General features: G+C 46.0%; 1 protein-coding gene across 1 annotated transcript in view; it reads left to right on the forward strand.

Annotated features, from left to right (window-relative positions):
- Positions 1-234: 234 nt before the first annotated feature.
- The window catches only part of SIAH3 (siah E3 ubiquitin protein ligase family member 3), an 84,290-nt gene continuing 62,698 nt past the window's right edge, over positions 235-21,826 (forward strand). Inside the window, exon 1 of the mRNA XM_011974589.1 lies at positions 235-470. Coding sequence (XP_011829979.1) covers positions 336-470 — 135 coding nt within the window. The 5' untranslated portion in view covers positions 235-335. The remainder of the gene's footprint in view (positions 471-21,826) is intronic.

The raw sequence follows: 21,826 nt of genomic DNA on the forward strand, positions 1-21,826 counted from the left end.
AGGTATGGTTGGCTGTAATCACAAGATAAATGCAATGTGCTGATCTATGGTAATGTTCAATAATACATTCTCCGCCAGGCTCAATTCATCAGGGAGTTTCGGTAGGGAAGGCATTTGTTATTGGCTGTCTCTGCACCTCAAGGATAACATTTCTGTCCTTTTGATTGGCCGCCTCACTGCTGCAAGATTCTAACCGTCTTATTTTGATGATGAATATGAAGGCGCGCTAAGCCGGGCTGGCGCGGAGTGTCTCAGAGGCTGCGCTCCTTCCAGAGCCCAAGGACTCACAGCTTCCTCCGCTGCCTTCCCGGGCCAACAACCCCCCAAAAGTTGTGATGCTTTTCTTTACCCAGTGCTTTGGGGCTGTGTTAGATCTCATTCATCTCCGATTTCAGCACTACAAAGCTAAACGGGTTTTCTCCGCTGCCGGGCAACTTGTCTGTGTCGTCAACCCCACTCACAACCTAAAGGTGAGTCTCTGTGTCATTTTATCTTCACCGGGCTCAGGTTCAAGTCGTTTCTCGGAGGCGGCAGCGACCCTCCGGCGAGCGCGTGCAGCCCTTTGCAAAGCCGGGTCGCGGGGGCTGGAACTGTGTCTGGAAGCCGGCGTGTTTGCCTCGGCTCACTCTCGCTCTCTAGGTGGCTGGGTGCTGTTAGTGACCGAGTGTTGTTTCCCCAACTGGCAGGAAAAATTGGATTGATGGTCTAGTGTCTTTCCCCGACGCTGTCAACCAGAGAGTGGCGTGGGGGGCAGAAGTGAGGGTGGTGGCGGGAACAGGGGGGCGTCCCTATCGCTCCCCCTAATATTTGTGGGCAAGTGCTCGGGAGACAGGATTTGAAGTTAGCCAAATTGCTCTCTGTCCCATGTGTTGGGAGAGGTGGTCAAACACGAGGATTTTAGACGCTACTGCGGGGTGAGGAATCCTGAAACAGGGACCTGGAGGTTGGTGGGGTTGGGGGAGGGTTCCTTCTGCAAAGTGTTTGTCCTTGTCCTCAGACTCGTGTGTATGTGTGTGGTGTCGGGAGGATTTTGGCTTATTTCCTTCCTGCTGGTTAGATGCGCTCCTTGTACTGGAGCAGGATTTGCCTGGATTGTGTAATAATGTAACCAGCTCCGAGCTGCTGCCGCGGCTGCCTGGAGCTCCCTAGGCAGCTGGGTGCTGGGTTGCTCGTGGCTGCCTAGCTGCCCCGCGGCCTCTGCATCTGCACCCTCAGGTCAGTGCCCTTTTAGAGACCAGACAAAATATGGGGTCCGGCAGAGCCGCTAAACATCACAGCCAAGACTGGCCGGGAAAGGAACGCTGGGCCACTGGCTAGTGGTAGGGAGGAGGGGAAGTCAGCGGAGTGGGGGCTGGGGAGACGGTGAAGCTGAACTCCCCGGATGGGAAACTCAGCACCTTGCCTCTCTCCTAACATAAAAGGTGGACTCGTTGGAAGTTCCTTTCCTGTCCTCCTGTGTAAGGCAGACAGGACTGAGTGCCGGGAGGAGGGGCCATGTCTGCAGCGCCCGTGCCCGACAGTCTCTGTGAGGATAGATCTGTCCCTCTGACCACTGCTGTTGGGGAGGAAGGGCACTGCCTGTTGTCCATTACTTTATAAACTCCCACGGTCAGACTATCCTCAGCTGGGGCGCCGCAGGTCAGCGCTGATGGGTACCCCCACTCCTAGAAGTTCCGCGGAAAGACAGCTGCCTGGAGCTGCTGGGGCTACATGCCAAGGCCAGTCCTGGTGGAGGAGCGATGGACTGTCCTGGGACCCCTATGGTGCACCTGACCTAGGATCTGACTCTCTCTGGTACCCCAGCTGTGACCAATACCATCGCATGCAACTGTTCACACCTGCTCTTGCTTGCGAGCTGTTTTCTCTCATTCCACTATTTCTCTTCTTCTTGTATAATTTAGTTTTATAAATAAGAATTCACACCAGTCACCCTTGGCAAAGCAAGTAGATAGCATACACATTAAAACATAATTCTGAATTCCATTTTATGGCCACTTTTGAGACCGCATTCAAACTTCCATTATTTTGTCACTTTGCATTAGTTAGTTCCCTGGGGCAAGAAATTTTGTTTACTTCTGTTTTGTATTTTAATACCTTTAAAAATTGCTTATGAGACTTTAGCATTTCTGAAGTTTGAATTTATATGGTTCATTGACTGCAGCTGATGAAGAATAGCCAGGTGTTAAGGTCTCTGTGTGGAGCCAGAGGAAACCACTTGTGTGTATTTCTCAATGATGTCTGCCTGGATATTGACAAATCATCTTGCCACCCTGACCCAGGAGTTCAGAGTTAGGGTTGGAGGCCTTGAGTCAGCTCTGGCCAGCTGTGTGAAATTGAACCCCTCCTGCACCTCTTTGAGCCTTCCCTTCCTCACCTGTTAAATGGGCTTATGAACATCTGCCCTTTCTCCGCCTCAGTTTTTGAGACTGAAGAGAGGTATCAGAGGTGTTTCATAACTCTCCCCTAAAAATAATGTATGTTATTGTATATATAATTTGTAGAGTTCCAATAGCAAATTCAAAAGTTGTCGCTTAACACATTCAGGCAATTTAGAAATCATATAATCAGTAACATAAAAATGGATGACATGCTTTGAGAGGCCAGGGCTCACTTTTTCACTTACACGCTTATCTGGCTTTTCATTTCCCATAAAAAAACACTTAGGGATTTTTGCTCAGAGAAACATCACCCCAGATAAAGCAAGTTGAGTGCTGCTAATGTCCCCAGGATGTGGAATGAGGCACACAGGATTTGGAGAGGGCTCCAGGTAGGGAGAGACCTGGAGGGTGCAGGTGCCCCATCAGGTAAGTTGTACCCCCTTCTCAAACCTAAGGGCTAATAGTCATTTGCAGAGCTTTAAAAGGACTAACTCTATAGGAGCGTCACTGCCCCACTGCTTATATTAAAAAGCACATGTAACCTCAGAAAAAATCTCTTTCTAAACACTAATTTCCATAAACAGACCACAGAAATATGCCTTGGATGTAATAAGCTGTGATCTATGTAATGAGGAGGAATGTCCTTCTCTTTTTAGAGGAAAAAAAAATTCTGTGGCAATATTAACCCAGAATAGCTATTGATCTGCCGTGCTTCCCCACACTTTGTATGACAGGCCAGTACATGAAATGGTGACCAAGGACGGAGAGACTACAACCTTGCTTTCAATTTTCTGGGTTGCATGTAGCTACAAAGAGGGCTGGGAAGCTTGTGTTTTTCTTTGTGGAAGCATTTATGTGTTTTATCCTTTCCTGGGCTTTCCTGAGAATTCGAACCAACAGCATTTTAGAACCTGAGGCAAGTGCTGAGTTATAATCAAAATTCACTTACAAAGCAAAGAAAATTGTGTATTTGCCATGCTTCTATAGGTCACCTTCATTCTCAATCTTATTATGGTGATTACTCAGTAACCTGGGATTCCTTCAAGCAAGCTGATGCCTTTCCTTCTAAATGGAAGGCAGAGCCTTCCTGGGGACATCAGATCCTCTGGTTAAAGCCATTACACCCCTGAAGCTCACCCTAATTAAAAGGGACATCTAGAGTAGCCCGCCTTGAACATAAGAGACCTCAGCTTTCAGTGAGTGCCAGGCAGTGGAGTGCAAACAAGACCTTTTCCCTCAGTCTCTGTCTCTGTCTCTGTCTCTGAGGACCACTTGCACAGATTAGGGTTCCAAACGGTGCCCACACTTCTTTCCACCCTGTGAAAAGTGACCGTCAAGGAGCCAGCTCTCTTGGCCGGCTGCCCTCTGCTTCCTCATTCACAGTGGTTATTGAAATGTGGCGAGCAGGCTTCAGGCTGGCGCTCATGAGGACGCCTGCTCCGGGTCCTGATTCAGCACTCCTCTCTCCCTCCTGTCCTTTGCTTGTTTCTAAACGAAGAAAGCCTTTCTCTCCTGGCTCCACTCCCACTGGCACTAGCTGCTTCTACAGTGCCCTGCCCTGGGCGGCCCTGCCTTGTTTTGCACCATCTGCAGAGGTGCCCTTTGAGGGGAGGATCGGTCAGTCCCTGTGCCCAGGTTTTTCCAGAGAAGGCTCTGTAGTGCTAGCCAGAGCCCTTCTGGCGTCCGTCATGAGCACTTCCCAAGCAGGCAGTAGCTAGGCTGAGGCTGGCTGAGTGGCTTCCTCCTCTTAACCACAGCCTTTGATAAACAAGTTTCTGAAAGAAGAATAGCAAAATGCTTTCTGGCAAAGTTCCATGAGGCCCTCTCTGATACCTCCACACCGTGCCTGCACCACCCCAGACAACCCCATTAACCTTGGGTTACAACAGAAACACACACGTGCACACACACACACACACACACACACACGAACACATGGAATGGGAGGGGCATATGGGACAATCGTGGCTTTAAGTGCCTGACAGATATGAAATCTAAAGCTAGGGCACTTCAGTACCATTTGTTGATGCATCCACGTGCATGAAATCTAAGACCAACCTGTGTGGATAAATGTGTATTGAGTGGCAGTGGGGAGGGTGGGAGCTGTAAGGAAGAGGAGGAGGCAGGACCAGGAAAGGAGAGATGTGAGATGTGTGCCCGCCTTTGCCATTTATGGGATAATCTTTGGAAATCCCGTGCTGCACCGGGCTTTGCTAACTCTGTTTCACGCAGCACAGCAGGCGACTGAATGAGAGGTAAAGACCTGAGCATTGTCTTTAGAGATTTAGAGGTGGCCTTTGGAGTGTTCTGCATGAATACCTACTTTAAAGCAGTTAAAGGCTTCCTACGAGATTGTTTAATAGCTGGTATGTGGGTTACTCAGTTCCTCTCCACACAGTCACCTCTGATGGTCCCATTCCCAGAGCTCTGGGCATTTCACAGTCTTCTTTCTCTGTCCAGTCTGGAGTCACTTTGCCATAGGGGCTGGAGAAAGGGTAAGGAAGGGGACCCCAAGCTGGTGGGGGTCACTGTGCGAGCGTTATTCTAAAGGCTTTGCAGCCGGAATAACGGAAGAGGCTTTGCAGCCTCTTCCGGCCCATGGGTTTCTGTGAATATTGTATGACACTCCACTCTGTGGGCTCAGAGCAGTCGTGCGGCTTTTCTGGTTAATAGTGATTGCAAATGAGGCTCCTGAGTCACATAACAGGGAGGCCCAGAGCCCGGAGCAGTAATTTGGTTAGCCGTGTGCCAGTGATTGAGTTGTAGGGGAGGCTGAAGCTGGCAGCTGTGATGAGGTGAGCCGATTACCTCTGTACTACATTTATCCAGCAGCCTCGAAGCAAATTTGGTGGAATTCTCTTCACCGTGATCCCTCAACCTGCAGGGACTGTTTGGGAAAATTAGAAAATAGATACTGAAAGCTTTCTTTGAAATCCGCAGAGAGGTCTGAGTCATTTGAATGGCTTCCCTGGGGTAAGATGGATTATTTTCCTAGCAATTAACAACAAGAAAAAAAATTAACTGTCTGTGGAGATATCTTACCCTTAGCAAAGTCATCTTCATCCACTAGCTCTGTTCCTCCAAAGGGAAACAGTGACCTGGTTAGACACGAAATGTCCAGTGGAAGGAATCAACCCAAAGAATGGAGACCTTACTGACAAAATTGAGACTAGAAGTTAAGTCTTCTAGGTCGGGTGCGGTGGCTCACAGCGATAATCCCAGCACTTGGGAGGCCGAGGCAGGTGGATCACCTTAGGTCAGGAGTTTGAGATCAACCTGGCCAACATGGTAAAACCCAGTCTCTACTAAAAATACAAAAATTAACTGGGCGTAGTGGCGGGCACCTGTAGTCCCAGCTACTTGGGAGGCTGAGGCAGGAGAATCACTTGAACCCGGGAGGCGGAGGTTGCGGTGAGCTGAGATCGTGCCACTGTACTCCAGCCTGGGCAACAAGAGCGAAACTCCATCTCAAAAAAAAAAAGAAGTTAGGTCATCTAACATCAGATCTATATTCCTACACTGCCCCAGGTTGCCTTCAAATTATGCTAAGCTAAAAGTCCCTTCCTCCAGGTGCATGGTGTGAGAGTGAAAACTTGCAAGAGTCCCCTTCCTGTACCCTATCTCCCCTCCCGGGGCCAGCAGCATGACACCCTGGGCTGCACCACACACTTTCCCATCTCCCCTTTACCAGAGCCACATTTTCTTCACGAATTAGAGCTTCTAAGTCATCATCCTTCCTTAATCCCTCACCCCTTCTATGAGTTTGGGCCATAATTTTGAAAGACACAATCCGAATGTTGAAATTGGGAAAGATGAAAGTCCCAAAAATATAACTATGGAAAAAAAATCCTTTAAATTTTAAGACCCTTATTTACATTTTTAAGAGAAACATACAAAATACAACAGAGTGTTTTATAGGCCACTTAACACCATAAAAGAGGCAGTAGTAACATACATATTTTTGCAAGCCTAAACACTCAGATATACTAACAACTGTGGCATAGGGATAAGTTATAAACAGACAAACTATATTCATAAAGAACTAGATCAAAAGGGAAATGTATAAATGCATATTACTATGGTTGGTAATTGTGTGCACCCAGCTTTGTAACTGTGGCCATCTGAAACACTGTGATGGACAATGTAAATCTTTTGATGGATGGCTCAAAAACCAGCGAGTCACCATTGCATGTGCGGTCACCCAAACCGCCGAGATCTCAAGAAATGGTATCTTTCACAAATGCAGATGTACAGAAAGGACAGCTGTTTATTCACTGAGGAAGTTTCAGCGTTTTTACAACACGCACAATGCCTACACACAAGGTCAACATTGTGATAATGCACTTTCCTGGAGTCAAATTTGCAGAAAAAAAAAAAATCCACAAAACAAAAGAGAACTCTCTAAAAGTCTTTACACAATGTATACATCTATTATTGGAGACAATACAAAGATTAAATACATAGCATAGTGTATTGGCACTATGTGTGAAAGGGCAGAAGTAGTACATGATTAAATAATTTGGCAGGGGAGTTTTTTTTGTATCTTTCACCTGCATTTTCACTTCTTCTAGAATCTTCAAAATAGTCGCCGCACTTGTATTTGGAGAGTGGTTGTGGTCTACAAATTGTATAAGTGTATGCTGTCCACTTGAAAGTTTGGTTATTGCTGGGCCATTGCAATTAAGTGATTTTCTGCTATCATAGCACCAATGTAATTAGCTTTTAAACTTTTATCTTTCACCATTAAATAGCTTCATACACTTAACTTATCACAGCATTTTTGTGAGGGGTCAATTTCACAGATCTCTTCCACTGTGTTGTAAGGAATGTATAAGAATGAATGATATTCAGCTTCCCCAGTACCAAATCTGTATTAGGGTTCTCCAGAGAGCTAGAACCAATAAGATAAGTGTGTATATGGATATATGAGAGGGGATTTATTAGGGAAATTGGCTCACACGATTATGACTGCTTAGTAGTCCCACGACATGCCCATCTGCACGCTGGAGACCCTGGGATGCCGGTAGCATGGCTCACTCCAAGTCCGAAGGCCTTAGAACCAGGGAAGCCAATGGTTAACTCTCATTTAAATGTGGTTGCTGGTGTAAGTCCTGGAGTCCAAAGGCTGGTGAGCTTGGGGTTCTGATGTCCAAGGCAGCAGAAGAAAAATCTGTCCTGGCTCTCAGAGAGAGATCGATTTGTTTTCTGTATTTGTTTCTCCCAGCCATCAGCCAATGAGATGGTGCCCACCAACAGTGAGAGCAGCTCTTCCCCAGATAACCCACTCATACTCACACACTAACCTCCCTTCACAGAAACCTAACCCTCACAGAAACACCCAACATAATGCTTTACTAGATTTCTAGGTATTTTTAAATTCAGTCAACTTGACACCTAAAATTTAGTTCACAAGTCCACAACTTAGCCCCTGTACGCATCTCCTTAAATCATACTTAAGTTCCGCATAAGACAATAACAAGGTAATCGTTCTGCCTAACACGATACAACTAACATGGTGCAGTTATCCTGCACACAACCTAAATGTACGAATCCTTTCTCCAGAGTTTGACTTTCAGAATTTTAACATTTGGGATTTTAATCTTTTGGGAATGAGATTTTTCAGGATTTCAGACTTTAGGGATTTTGATCTTTGGGGATTTCAACTTTCAGGATTATGATGTCTGTGATTGCATCTTTTGGGATTATGACTGGCACCAATTGTTAGCATCGTCATTATGATGAAAGCAGCTACTCAAAGCTGGCTTTGACTCCCCACACGCCCCACCTGGCTGTCTTTCTCCGCCTTCCCTTCCTCTCTGCAAACTTTGCTGCTTGCTGTTTCTTGGTATTTTGTGAGTTATCTTTGGCCTTGAAGAGAATTGTGAACAGAACAATTTTCTGCCTCATGTGAAAGTCAGATTTGTCCTTAATGTTTAGCTTCAAAGAAAGCATGGAACCCTGTTGGGCTCTGAGCCCGACAGGCTGGGTCTCAGGAAGACACTCATGCCTGCAGTGGGACAGGAGCTGAACGAGCTGGGGCCTGTCATTCACAGAGCCGGGAGTCATGCAGATAAATCCCCTTCTCTGCTCATCCTGAAAACGTGCCCCTCATGACTTATGCATTCTTTCTTTTCATTAGCAGAGGCTCGAGTAAGCATGTGGGTAGGTGGCTCTGTGAGGGGTGTCTGATTTGAAGGGTATATATCTGCAGGCTCAGTGACACCACTCTGAGATTCAGCAGGGTAGAGAGACAGATGGAGGCAGAAATTGCATGTCCCTGTGAGGTTGTACATTTTCTCTCTGCCCTGCAGTTCGCTGCACCTTGAGGACACAGCTTCCCTCTGAGCGGGGCATGGATGACAAGGGGGATGATGCTCAGTCCAGGCTGCAGCCTCTGGAATCAAGGAAGGGCAAGACAGAACTCCTAGATCCCACTGTCATCAGAAAATTAAACATTAATGAGCTAAGCCCTAGGCCTGAGTTCCCTACACTCCAACTTGAGTTTCTACAAACACACACACACACACACACACATACACACACACAGAAATAATGGCAATTCTGAGATGCTCCCCTGTATGGGCCCTGAGTGGTCTCTGAATAGAAGTGTAAGATCACAGAATTCAAAGCCCAGTGGGTGGGGAAAACTGGCCCCCAGCACAGTGGAAGAACAAATAGAGATAAACAAGACCCTTCTTCCCCACCCAGTCTGTAACCAACCAGCCTCAGGAAAGAGGTAAGTGGAGAAAGTGGTGTTGGGAAAGAAGAGAAATGTTTTAGCTGAGGACCTAAAGTATGAGTTTTGGAGTTAGATCTGGGTTTGAATCCAATGTTGCATTCCTTGGATAATATCTTTGGCCTCCCAGAGTCTGCATGTCCTCCCCTATAAAATGGTTGTTGTTGTAAAGATTAAATAATATGATATACAGTCCGGGCACGGTGGTTCATGCCTATAATCCCAGCACTTTGGGAGACTGAGGCAGAAGGATTCTTAAGCCCAGGGGTTTGAGACCAGCCTGGGCAACATAGTGAGACCTCATGTCTCCAAAAATATAAATATTAGCAGAGCATGACGGCCCACACCTGTAGTGTCAGCTATTCAGCGTGGAGGAACTGAGGTGGGATGATCGCTTGAGCCCAGGAGGTCCAGGCTGTGGTGAGCCATGATTGCACCACTGCCCTCCAGCCTGGGTAGCAGTGCAAGACACTGTCTCAAAAAATATACATACGATTTATATAAAGTGTTCAGCACAGCACCTGGCATGTTATAATTACTCTATTAACAGTAGTTATCATCATTACTAGTAGATGAGTCCCGCAGAGATGTTACCTGGTGCACGAAATGTGACCCAAGTTCCTTTGCCTAAGTTTGGGTGACCAAACTTTTACTCCAACTGTATGTTGGAGGGAAGGGGGAAGGTACAGCAGTAAAATGACATACCTGTTGAGGACCATGCTTTTGAAGCGCACAGTGTTTAAGCTGAGAGCCAGAATAATGTTCTAGTTCAAGGACCCGGTCTAACAAATGTGGTTCAAGGGGATGAAGTGACTTGCCCCAGGTTCCCACTGATGAGGTTCCAACAGAGCTGGGGATGGCACTTTGGTTAAGGACATTGACTCTGTAATATGTCCCCATGACAGTGTTGGACCTCTTCCCAGAGGGGTCTTGTTCTCAGGACCTTGCCAAGGTATATACCAGCTGGACAACAGCGGGGCATTACAAAGGCAAATGTTCCTCATGTCTCTAGTGCTGGCACAAATATATAGTGAGAGACAGGGATGAGGCTCCAAGTGAAGTCACCAAACCCTTGCAGCCATCATCCCAGACCTTCAAACAGCAGGATGGATCCAAAGACTACATATTCAACTTGACTATGGCACCATCAGAAAACAGATTAGAAACAAACATGATGTTTTTACCAGAAGAACCGGGTCTTTGTGGATAATTTAGAATTGTGGTCTAACTGGAAATGTCAGTTTTACTTGCAAGATGCTATATCTTGTAATCATTTCTTGGTTCTTTAATGTATTTTTAATCAAGAATAAATCCATGATAAGAAGGGAACTGCACATTGCAGAGCTGTTTTCAGCTGTGGCACCAGCACTCCAGCAAGGAGAGCGTAGCCTGAGAAAGGAAACGGTAGGCCGTGGCTTCCCAGGATGAAAAGGACATGATCTTCTGCAGAAGAGATGGGCCACTGCAGCCCATGCTTGGAGAGGGAGGGCAGGGTTAGCTTGGCATTAGGAAGGCCCCACAGAGATGAAACCAAATGCAGATCAGTAACACAGATTTTACAAGAGACTGGTCAGCAAGCCTTGCCACCTGCCAGCTTCATAACCAGACTTCATGGCCCCTCGGATCTAACTGCTACGACTCTGCCAAGATGTGCCAGGGAGTCCAGGGCAAGTGGCCACTTGGAACTTTGGGTTCCCGCTGTGTACTTTTGGGATGTATGATGACTTATACTAGGCCAAGGTGGCTACACATCCTGAAACCCTGACAATAGTTTTCTACTGTATTAGTTACGCACACAATGAAAACTATAATGATAATAACCACAAAATGCTACATCGAAGAACTATGTTAAGTGCTATTACATTTAATCATCACTGGGAAGTAGTATATTATTATCATTCTCCGTTATACAGAATATCAAAACAGAAAAAGGTTGAAAAGCTTACTCAATGTCACCCAGCTCTTTGTGGCAGAACCTTTTTTAAAAATTAAAATTCTGTGCTTTAAAGCATGTCTTGATATGTCATCCCTCAGAGTTACTTTTCACGACAAACAACTGAGCCGACATGCTTGGCCTTAGGATTAATATTGAGTATATTTCACTTTAAAACGCTGAGCCGGGACCCTGTCTTATTCATTCTGTGTGTATAAACGCACACAGAGATGCTCCGGCTCTGGGTGGGCCATCCTGGTAGCATCCTCTGTGCTCCTCTACGCTGCCTGGTGGGATGGAGTTCCTGTGGCCTGCAGCAGTCACTTGTTCCCTTCCTCCTGCTTGCTGGAATAACCTCCCAAATTTACCACTGCATCCAAATCCTTATCTCAGGCTCTGTTTTTGGGGAACCCAAATTAAGACTATGTGTATATTTTTTAACTGCCTAACATTTATTGAGCACTTACTAAGTGCCAAGCACTGTACTAAGTGATTTACCTGAATTGCCTTTTAAAAAATCCTCAGGATAATTCATTAGTCTATTTCCAGTTTACACATGAGGAAGCTGAGGCACAGAGAGATGAAGTAACCTCCCCAGAACCCATTCCATGAGCAGCAGAGTTTAGCTCGTGGTTTTGTTTGTTTGTTTGTTTGTTTGTTTGTTTTTGAGCCAGAGTTTCCCTCTGCCACCCAGGCTGGAGGGGAGTGGTGCGATCTCCACTCACTGCAACCTCCGCCTCCTGGGTTCAAGTGATTCTCACGCCTCAGCCTCCCGAGTAGCTGGGATTACAGGTGCACACTACCACTCCCAGCTAATTTTTGTATTTTTGGCAGAGATGGGGTTTCACCATGTTGGCAAGGCTGGTCTTGAACTCCTTACCTCAGGGGATCCACCCACCTCGGCCTCCCAAAGTGCTGGGATTACAGGCGTCGGCCACAGCACCCGGCCTAGCTCTTGCTTTTAACTTTGATGTTGAGCTAGCTCTCTTCCTGATCATAGAATTGGTTGTCTGGAAGCTTCTACAAAGAGCTAAGCCCTCCAAATTCAGGCTTGGTAAAAATTATGATTTTTGTTTGTTTGTTTGTTTGTTTTTTGAGATGGAGTCTCGCTCTGCTGCCCAGACTGGAGTGCGGTGGCGCAATCTCGGCTCACTGCAACCTCCACCTCCGGGGTTCAACTGATTCTCCTGCCTCAGCCTCCCGAGTAGCTGGGATCACAGGCGGGTGCCACCATGCCTGGCTAATTTTTTTTTTTTAGTAGAGACGGAGTTTCACCATGTTAGCCAGGATGGTCTCGATCTCCTGACCTCATGATCTGCCTGCTTTGGCCTCCCAAAGTGCTGGGATTACAGGCGTGAGCCACCGCACCCAGCCTAAAAATTATGATTTGTATACAATATTTCTGGAAAATCTTTGCCACAACTTTATGTAAATGCCCAATTCAAAATTATCCTGTAGGAAAGGAAGTTTGTGCTCTATGACCATGTTTTTTTAAGAAATGAGTTATCTGGTGTAACAGGTGGACAAAAATGTCTGAAACTGGGACTGATTTCCAAATCTGGGCCATATGATTGTCTTGTCATTATCTAACAGTGGAAGCTGGTTGACCACATTGGAAATGCAAATGCTCTCTAAGCATCCACATACTATGAAACAGGCTGCTTTTTCTCTAAAAAAAAAAAAAAAAAGAAAAGAAAGAAGTCTATTTATACAAAGCAAAAATGGCCTTTAAAAGAACGTGGCTTTTAGCATGTAACACCTGTTCTCTAAGAGATCCACAGGCCTTTTGAAATTTCCTTTCTCGTTAGCAGTCATACTCTATAACTAATTTTTTTTTCTAAAATCAAAGAGGAATGAAATTTTAATGACCATTTCCTACCTAATTTAACTCAGCTTCTACCTTGGTTTCTGGTAAATGCTTCCCCTTAGGCCCTTCCAACATTTTCTTTTTCAAATATTGCTGTGAGAAGAACTGAGTGAAGGAGGCATCAGGGTGAGAGGTGGGTGTCTGGAAGGAAAGCGGGATGATGCCTCCAAGCCGTGTGTCCAGGTCAAAAGCCAGAGAAAGGAGGCACTGTGTCCACATTGACTCTAGAAAGCGGGAGGAAAACACTCAGGCAGGGGCCAAGGAGGGAAAATCAGCAAAGGAGGTCTCAGAGCCACCTCATTAAACAGCACTGATATCTGGGAAAAGTCACCAAGGGGTGCAGAAGGCTCACAGGACAGACTGGAATGGAAGGAATGAAAAGGAAACCTGAGGAAAGGCCTCAGACATGTGCCATCGTCACAATTCCCTGTCCTCCATGATGTCTGTTTGTCACAGTGTCCCCCAGGGTGGTGGCCTGGGGGCACTGGGGCAGGCGCTGGCACTGCAGGAACCTGACTGTTCTCTGCCACCCCTGTGCCCTGTGCGAGCCTCCCTGTAAGCAGGAGGGCTGATGAGCACATCAAGAAGCTGCCTCATTGAAGCCAAAGTGCTACATCTGTTTATGGTAATTAAATAAATGCCAGTTGGACCCTTCTCAGTGTGCTTACTGAAGCAAGTGCCAGAAACGCGCTGCTCTCCAAGAATCGGAGAGAAATTAGAAACAGAGAGGCGAGCTCCCAGGCACTTACCACCCACTCCTTGAAAAGACTTGGCCAGGGAGGTTTACTCAGAATCAAGAGGCTAAGCTTTCATTTGCAGTTCTGGCTTGCTTCCTTGTGTGGTCTTGAGCAAGTCGCTTAACCTTGGCCACTGAATCTGTCAGATGAGAAGATGACACTTGCCCTTTACCTCCCTCCAAGGTGACCTTGGTGTGCAAAGATGAGTCTTTACAATTGAACTGATTTACAGGCTGCCTCTTTTCAAAAAAGTTTGAGGCAATTTACACCAAATGGTGGGGTGATGTGGTGAATACAATAGACATAAAATGGAGAATGCAAATAGGTTAATTTTATGAGTTTAACCCATTTATCGTGGGTGGCAGAAATTTAATAGAAAGGTCCACAGAGGTATTTTAAACACTTATCAATGTGTGGGAAACATCACGGACTTTGGACTAGGATGTGGCTTCAAATTTAGTTCTAATATTCATATCTATGAGATCCTTGGCAAGTTACTTCATCACCTTGAGCTTCGTTCACCTTCCCTATAATAATACATACAATGTGAGGCTAAAGAAGAATTAATATGGTAAATATAAGCAAAAGCACCTAGACCAGAGCCTGGCACACAGTAGTGCTTTCATAAACATTGATTTCTTTTGGCCTGTATGCATTCCTTCTTCCCTCCCTCCCTTCCTTCCTTCCTTCCTTCTTTCCTTCCTTCTTGTCTTTCTCTTTCTTCCTTTCTCTTTATTTTTCTTTCTTTATTTTTCTTTCCCTCTCTTTCTCTCTCCTTCCTCCTTTCCTTCCTTTTTTTCATTCTTTTTCAAATTTAAATAAGGAAGTCCCCAAAAAGCTCCTCACATTATTTGATGAGTGAGTTAGAGAAGAACCTCTGGGAATGAGAAACAGTTTGAAATTAGGAAAGGAAGTCAGCCTTGACATGCAGAGAAGGGACACATTTTCAAAATGAGTGATGACTCTATGAACGAATCCAAAGTCACCAGATGAGTCTCTTAAATTCTCTGAGTCTTATTTTATTGCTGGAGTGTAGAATTAATGAGTTTGGTTTCCTCCTTTGCCCCTTGGATCTCTCCAAAAGATTTGGGAGTAGAAAAGGGAGAGCTGGGAAGATGTTTTCTCCACGTGAAGCTGAGAAGACGAGGGCCACTGTTATGGCGTCCCTAAGGGACACAAATCCAGATAGACATGAAGCTTCAGTGGGAAACATGGGGCTGGCACTAGGGTGGCAGATGTCTACACATTTACCACTAACCAATGATAAAATAAAGATGACAAATGCAATTCTCTTTTACTCTCTGAGGTCACGTGGGTATGCCCAAGCAGGCAGGATGTGGTGTGTAAAAAGTGACCACTGGCAAATATTACAGGCAACTGGGGACATCCAGGAATGTCCAGGAACAGGAAGCAGGGTCACAGCCACAAGGTTATTGACTGAGGCAGGATTTCTTTTTTTCAACTTTTAAGTTTGGGGTACACGTGCAGGGTATGAAGGTTTGTTTCATAGGGAAATGTGTCCCATGTTGGTTTACTGCACAGATCATCCCATCACCCAGGTAGTAAACTCAGCATCCATTAGCTATTCTTCCTGAAGCTCTCCCTCCCCTATCCCCTCACAGGTGACCTGTGTGTGTTGTTCTCCCCTGCCATGTGTCCATGTGTTCTCATCAATAATCAGCTCCCACTTATAAGTGAAAACACGCTGTATTTGGTTTTCTATTCCTGCATTAGTTTGCTGAGGATAATGGCTTCCAACTCCATCTATGTCCCTGCAAAGGACATGATCTTGTTCCTTTTTATAGCTGCATTGTATTCCGTGGTGTATATGCTCTACATGTTCTTTACCCAGTCTATCACTAATGGGCATTTAGATGGATTCCATGTCTTTGCTATTATAAATAGTGCTGCAATGACCATATGCGTGCTTGTGTCTTTATAATAAAGTAACCTGGCAGGACTTTTCAAGACCTAGTCTCGCCTTCTCCTCTGTGAAGCCTTTCCTGATAACCCTTGACCCCCTCTATCTGCCTCACTGGTTCTCACTGATTTTAAGCACAAAGCTCAGACTCTCCGCTCTAGGCATTTACTTTCGCATCTGTGTCCCTATCAGATGGTGAGTTCCCCAAGGGCTCTGTATCCCCAGGCCTGGTATAAATGACTGGCTTGTATAGTGGGTGCATAGTAGATGTAGGTCTAATTAATAAATAAAGGCTAAGAACTGCAAGAACAAGGCAAGGAAGTGGGAAAACTCAGCATGTTATCAATACAGAGGCTGAAGAACAGGGAAAGAATCAGGCATCTCCCAAAGCGTGCTCTAAGGCAGAAACATGATATTCAGAGAGCTGCCATGTACAAGACCAGAGCCTGAGGAGCAGTGAGACTTGGTCCCAAGCCCTGCAGATCCCTCCAGCCTGTGGACAGTGTTAAGTTTCTGAGCCAGACTGGGTCTGAGCTCACAGCTGGGGTCGAAGATATAGAAGGTTTAGCTTAATGCTAAGTGCTGGTCTCTGGAGTCACACTACCTGGGTTCAGCTACTGCCTCTACAGCTTCCAGCCATGTGACTTTGGACTTGAGTTTTAGCTTTTTGGGGACCTCAGTTTTCTCATCTGTAAAATGGGGTAATAATAACTGCCTGCCTCCACTGGTTGTTCTGAGGACTAAATGAGTTAATATAATAAAGTGCTTGGCACAGAATAAATGCTATACAGATGTTAGCTGCTATTATCACTATTGTTGTTGTTATTATTATCATTACTAGATGTGAGGCGGGAACCCTTAGTTCATAGGTCCTGATGCTGATGCAGTGAAAGGAGAGAAAAGAATCTAGCGTGTCCGGCTTCCATTTACTGGATTGTAGCTGCTCTAACTTTGACTGATTAGTAGTTGGTAATCTGAAGACTAGTTCTCTACAGGCTATTGAGAAATACTTTAAGTTTCATTTTTGGAGAGACTCAGAAATAGTCACTATCACAATAATACCAAAGGTCGACTTTTTTGAACAATGGGTTTGAGATTTGTTTGTGGGTATATTCAAATAAATCAGGGAGCTTTGTGGTTTGGGAGGCGGTGGGAGAGAATCAATCTTCCTCTTTCTGCCTTTCTAGTCTATCTTGTGGCCTCTCACACCTGCTGAAGGGAACAAAAGAACAGGAAAAGGCCCTTTAATAATTAAAGAAAAGTTTCTATTTACTTGTCTTTAAACACACACTTATAAAGCACTTACTATGTGTTAGGCACACACTGTTCTAATTACTAATATTAACTTATTTGATCCTCAAATAACCCTGTGAAATAGAGCTATGATTATATAGATGAGGGATCTGAGGTCCAGAGAGGCTTAGCAATGAGTCCAAAGCCACACAGCAGCAAGTGGTGGAGTCAGGATTGTGAACTCAGGAGTTCCTCCTGCATCACCTCCAGAAGGCGTAAGATTAGGTACCGGCACAAGACGATCAGCACCCCTCTTCTGGCCCAGAGTAGGTAGGTTCGTGGGCCTGACTCTGGGTGGCCCAGCTTTGGAAGGGAGGTGACATGTCCCACAGACACTGAGCTGGAAGCCCAACGGGACAGCCTCCAAGAGGATCGGGATGCTGCCCACCAGCCATGGACCCTGAGCTCCCAGGGAGCACTGCCCTGGAACCTGAGGCCTCTCTGCTGCATCTTCCCGTTGGTTTCCTATTCCTTAGTCTCAGAAGGTGCTCACTTCTGAATTTCAGTGAAATTTGAGGCCCAGGGGATACTCTCCCTTTTTTCCAAGCAAAAAGAGAAAGCCCCAGGGAGCCCATCCATGTCAGTAAGCAGCTCTGTGTGATTGCTGGGCCTTCACAATTGAACAGCCTTTTCTTTCCCCCGATAGAGATAAATGTTGATAACTCAATGATGATAAAAACATTGTAAAGTGTCAAGCACAGCATGTTTAGTTACAAAAGCTAGGAATAATTGCTTCAGCTTTGCTGCTAAGAAAACCAGTTGTTGAGTCCAGGCTAATTCTAGTAAGAAATTGGCATTCAGGGATTAATTACTTGGAATGTAATGACTGCTACAACCCAAACTAATGAGAACAGAAGGCAGTTTCCAATTAGAATTCCGGGAATGAGATGGGCTTTGCCAGGCTGAATGGTACAGAATGGAAGAGCTTTTTTTTTCCCTTTTGTTGTTGTTGTTGTTGTTGTTTTTCCTTTTTGACCTCAGTATTGGTTGGGCAAAAAATAAGAAAGCATTTTGCAAGAACAGCTTCTGAGAAGACTAGCCAAAAGTCTGTGCAGACGCCTCAGGAAAACTCTTGATTGATTGTTAAAAGCCTGGCTGAGCTCCTCCTGGAGGCCCTGAGCAGGCTGGGGGCAAGCAGGCCAGGGTGAGTCATCACCATGGTAGGGAGAGGGAGCCAGCTCTGGGCATGGAATCAGACCTGTCCCTGCCGCTTACCAGCTCTGACCTTCCGCAGGTCACGTCCCCTTTCTGAGTCTGTCCCCCTGTTGCAAAACCGGAATGGATAGCAGCACTTACCCTGCCAATTGCAATGGTTTATTGCGAGGATCAAATGAGAAAATATCTGACAAGGTGCTCTGCAATCTTTAAACCACAATGTGCATAGACAGTATCATTTGGATGAACCACCCTCTTTCTATTCCTTTTATTTGTGTGCTTAGCCCTGCCTTGTTCTGAAAAGGACTGCCGTGTGTGTGTGTGTGTGTGTGTGTGTGTATGTTTGCACACGCACGTGTGTGTGTAATTTCTTACACACACTATGAGCGCCATGTAGAATAACTGTCATGGCAAGCAGTTGGTCAGTACCAAAAAAGACCTAGGGTGGTTGACTGGGTCCAGCTACACAATAGCCTAAGGGCCCTGGGAGGGAGTTGCTTCACTCTAAGAGAGTCTAAGATGTCTGACCTTCAGCGATGCCCTTGTCAGACCTGGATCATGGATGATGGAGGAGAAATGAGGAAAAGAAGCGGGAGTAGCTTTTTCATTCAAGTGTTTATTTATTGAGCACCTACTATGAGCATACATTTATTGACACCTGCTGTGGAGAGTGGTGCTGTAATGGAGAGAAGAAAAGAATCCTTAGAAGATGCCCACTATAATGGGTACCTCATGGGAGAGGTCCCAAATTTGTCACCTGTTTCCCAGTTCCTATCCAGTTCCCCCCACCTCCGTCTCTGCTTTCTGGCTGTTGTTGGCAATAGGGATGCTGAACAGAATTTCCCTGAATTCTTTCAACTACCCAGAAGGCACATGCATCAAAGTCCCACCACAAAATAAAGAGTCTTCAGATTGCCAACAGGACTTGGATGATCAGAGTACGTTCTGAGAGAGGATTTAGACCTGATGCTTTTAAGATAAATCAAAGTCAACAGAAAAATAGCAAGATGTGGGGGAATTGAAACCCTTGTGCCTTGCTGGTAAGAATGTAAAATGGTGCGGCTGCTATAAAAAAACAGTATGAAGCTTCCTCGAAAAAACTTAACATAGAATTACCATATGACCTAGAATTATACTTTGGGGCATATACCCAAAAGAATTGAAAATAAAAAGTCAAATGGATGTTTATTGCAGCATTATTCACAATAGCCAAGAGGTGGGAACCGCCCAAGTGTCCATCAACAGAGGAATCAATAAACAAATGTGGCAGATACATAGACTGGGATATTATTCAGCCACAAAAAGGAATGACATTCTGACATCCCACATGAGTAAACTCTGAAAACATTATGTTCAACGAAATAAGCCAGACCCAAAAGGACAAATATTAGATGATTCCATTTACATGAAATTTCTCAAGTAGGCAAGTCCATAGAGACAGAAAGTAGATTAGTGGCTACCAGGGATGGGGGAATTGGAAACAAGGAGTTCCTGCGTCATGGCCACAGTGTCTCTCTGGGGTGAGGAAAGGTTCTGAAAATAGATAGTGGCGACGGTCACACACATTGTGAATATAATTAATGCCACTGAATCGTACACTTCCACATGGCTAAAATGGAAGATTTTATTTTAGATATGTTTTACCACAATAAAAAATATATATACTTGGCTTAAATCAAAACAAACAAAAGAAAAAGGCCAAGTCCCCAGGCAGAGTTGGGCATGGCAGGACCCTTGCCCACCTGGGTGGCCGCACCCCACACCTCTCTTCCCTCCTCCCTAGGCACTTCCAGCTGGCTCTCCCTAGCGCTCATCTGGCCCTCCCACTGCTGGGTTGGAAATGCTCTCCCACCCTCCCAAAGTCCGTCTTCTCAGGCCACCCAACCAAGGTGGGGTTCCTTGGCTGTATGCTCTCAAGGACCCATGATCCTTCGCTCCAGAATATGCAGCTTAGCAGTGGGATATCTGAATGGTGTCTGACTCCTCCATGAGACATGAATGCTGTGAAAACAGAGTTTTGGTTTCATCTCTCCGCTATGGAGACACTGCCCATAGTAGGCCCTCAATAAATACATACCTGTTGGGTGAAGAGACACATGAAGGAATGAGCTGTTCCGTCTTCTCTCTCATGTCCCCTCCTTCCTCTTTACCCCATTATCCATTACCCACAGCACTCACGGCTGTCTGAAACAGTGTGATGTCTTCATTGCTTTATGTTTCTATAGTGTCCCTGCCTTCTGATTAGAGCATAAACTGCTTGAGAGGAGGGACTATTTCTGCCTTGACCACCATAGCTTCCCCAGTCTAGAACAGTGCCTGGCATATTGGAGGGGCTCAACAAGTATCTACTGAGTGAATGCATAGCAGACCTTCATTAACTCCTTCCCCGATTATTTTCTACTCCATATCAGTGCCAGAGTTGTGGTCTACAAATATCGATTTGCACATGACCCCCTTCTGCTGAAAGCCTCAGTGCCTCCCCCACTTCCTGGAGGCAATAAAATCTGTGTTCCTGTTGGTGCATACACTGGCCTCTGCTGGCACCCCCTTGTCACTGATCAGACCTTCTCACCGCTGGAAGGCTCAAGGCTCATTACAGAGACCATTCTTTTTTTTTTTTGAGGCAGAGTCTCGCTCTGTCTCCCAGGCTGTAATGCAGTGGCCCGATCTCAGCTCACTGCAACCTCCACCTCCTGAGTTCAAACGATTCTCTTGCCTCAGCCTTCCAAGTAGCTGGAACTACAGGCATGCACTACCATGCCCGGCCAATTTTTGTATTTTTAGTAGAGACGGGGTTTCGCCATGTTGGCCAGGCTGGTCTCAAGCTCCTAGCCTCAGGTGATCCGCCTGCCTCGGCCTCCCAAAGTTCTGGGATTGCAGGTGTGAGCTACCATGCCCCGCCAACATAGACCATTCTTAACTCATTCTGTGCTTTCTCCCCAAAACACCCTCCTCTGCCTTTTTGGTTAGTACTTTCTTACCTTCCAGGGCCACTCCGAGGTCCTCTCCTGCTGGGAGCCCTTCCTCAAACCTCCTATGTCTGTCTCTAACATGGTGTAAAACTGCTACCCAGCTAGGTTCTCCCATTAGACTGAGGCCCTGAAGAGCTGGGAGCAAGTTTAGTTCATCTCCATGCCTCAATGCCCGGCAGATGGTAAGCACCAGTGAAGAGGGCTTTAACCAACCCCAGCTCTTCAGAGTGAATTTGGAAATGAAGCAAGTTGCCTCTTGACTGAGATAAATGACCTCAGTGTTGTAAAACCACCCTTAGGCCAGGCAGGTGTGCACCCTAAGCTCTGCAGGACCCACCTGGCCTGCCTCGGGCTGTGCCCCCACCCCACGCCTTGAGGAATGTGCAGTCCCCCCTGAAGGTCCCCACTTGTAGCTCACACTTCCCTTGCTAGGCCTCTCTTTGGGTGCCCGGGGCTTGTTTGTCTTCTGTAGATCTGTCCTCCTCCCAAGAGTGCACAGTGCCACCAGCATGCATGCCCCTGACAGGTATCCAGGCTCACTTTTTATGGAGACTTCAGACAGAACTTAGACGTACAGGCTCAGGTGGCCACATACATCAGGTGTGGGATGGAGCCAGGGATGGGAAGAGAAGCAGGTGGCTGCCCCTGGAGCTACAGCTGACTCTGTTCAAGGGACATATTCCAGAACTCTAAGGAGTCCCGAGCCCTCTAATTCAAACCTGGCTTTCTCATGTTATGAAGATGTTCATTTGTCAAGATAGGAAGAAAAATGGACTGTATTTAACAGCCTATTGGCTTAGTGTGTAACTCTGAAACATTTAGACAAATGGTTCA

This window comes from Mandrillus leucophaeus, unplaced genomic scaffold (assembly GCF_000951045.1).
Source record: "Mandrillus leucophaeus isolate KB7577 unplaced genomic scaffold, Mleu.le_1.0 Scaffold147, whole genome shotgun sequence".
NCBI classification, from domain to species: Eukaryota; Metazoa; Chordata; class Mammalia; order Primates; family Cercopithecidae; genus Mandrillus; species Mandrillus leucophaeus.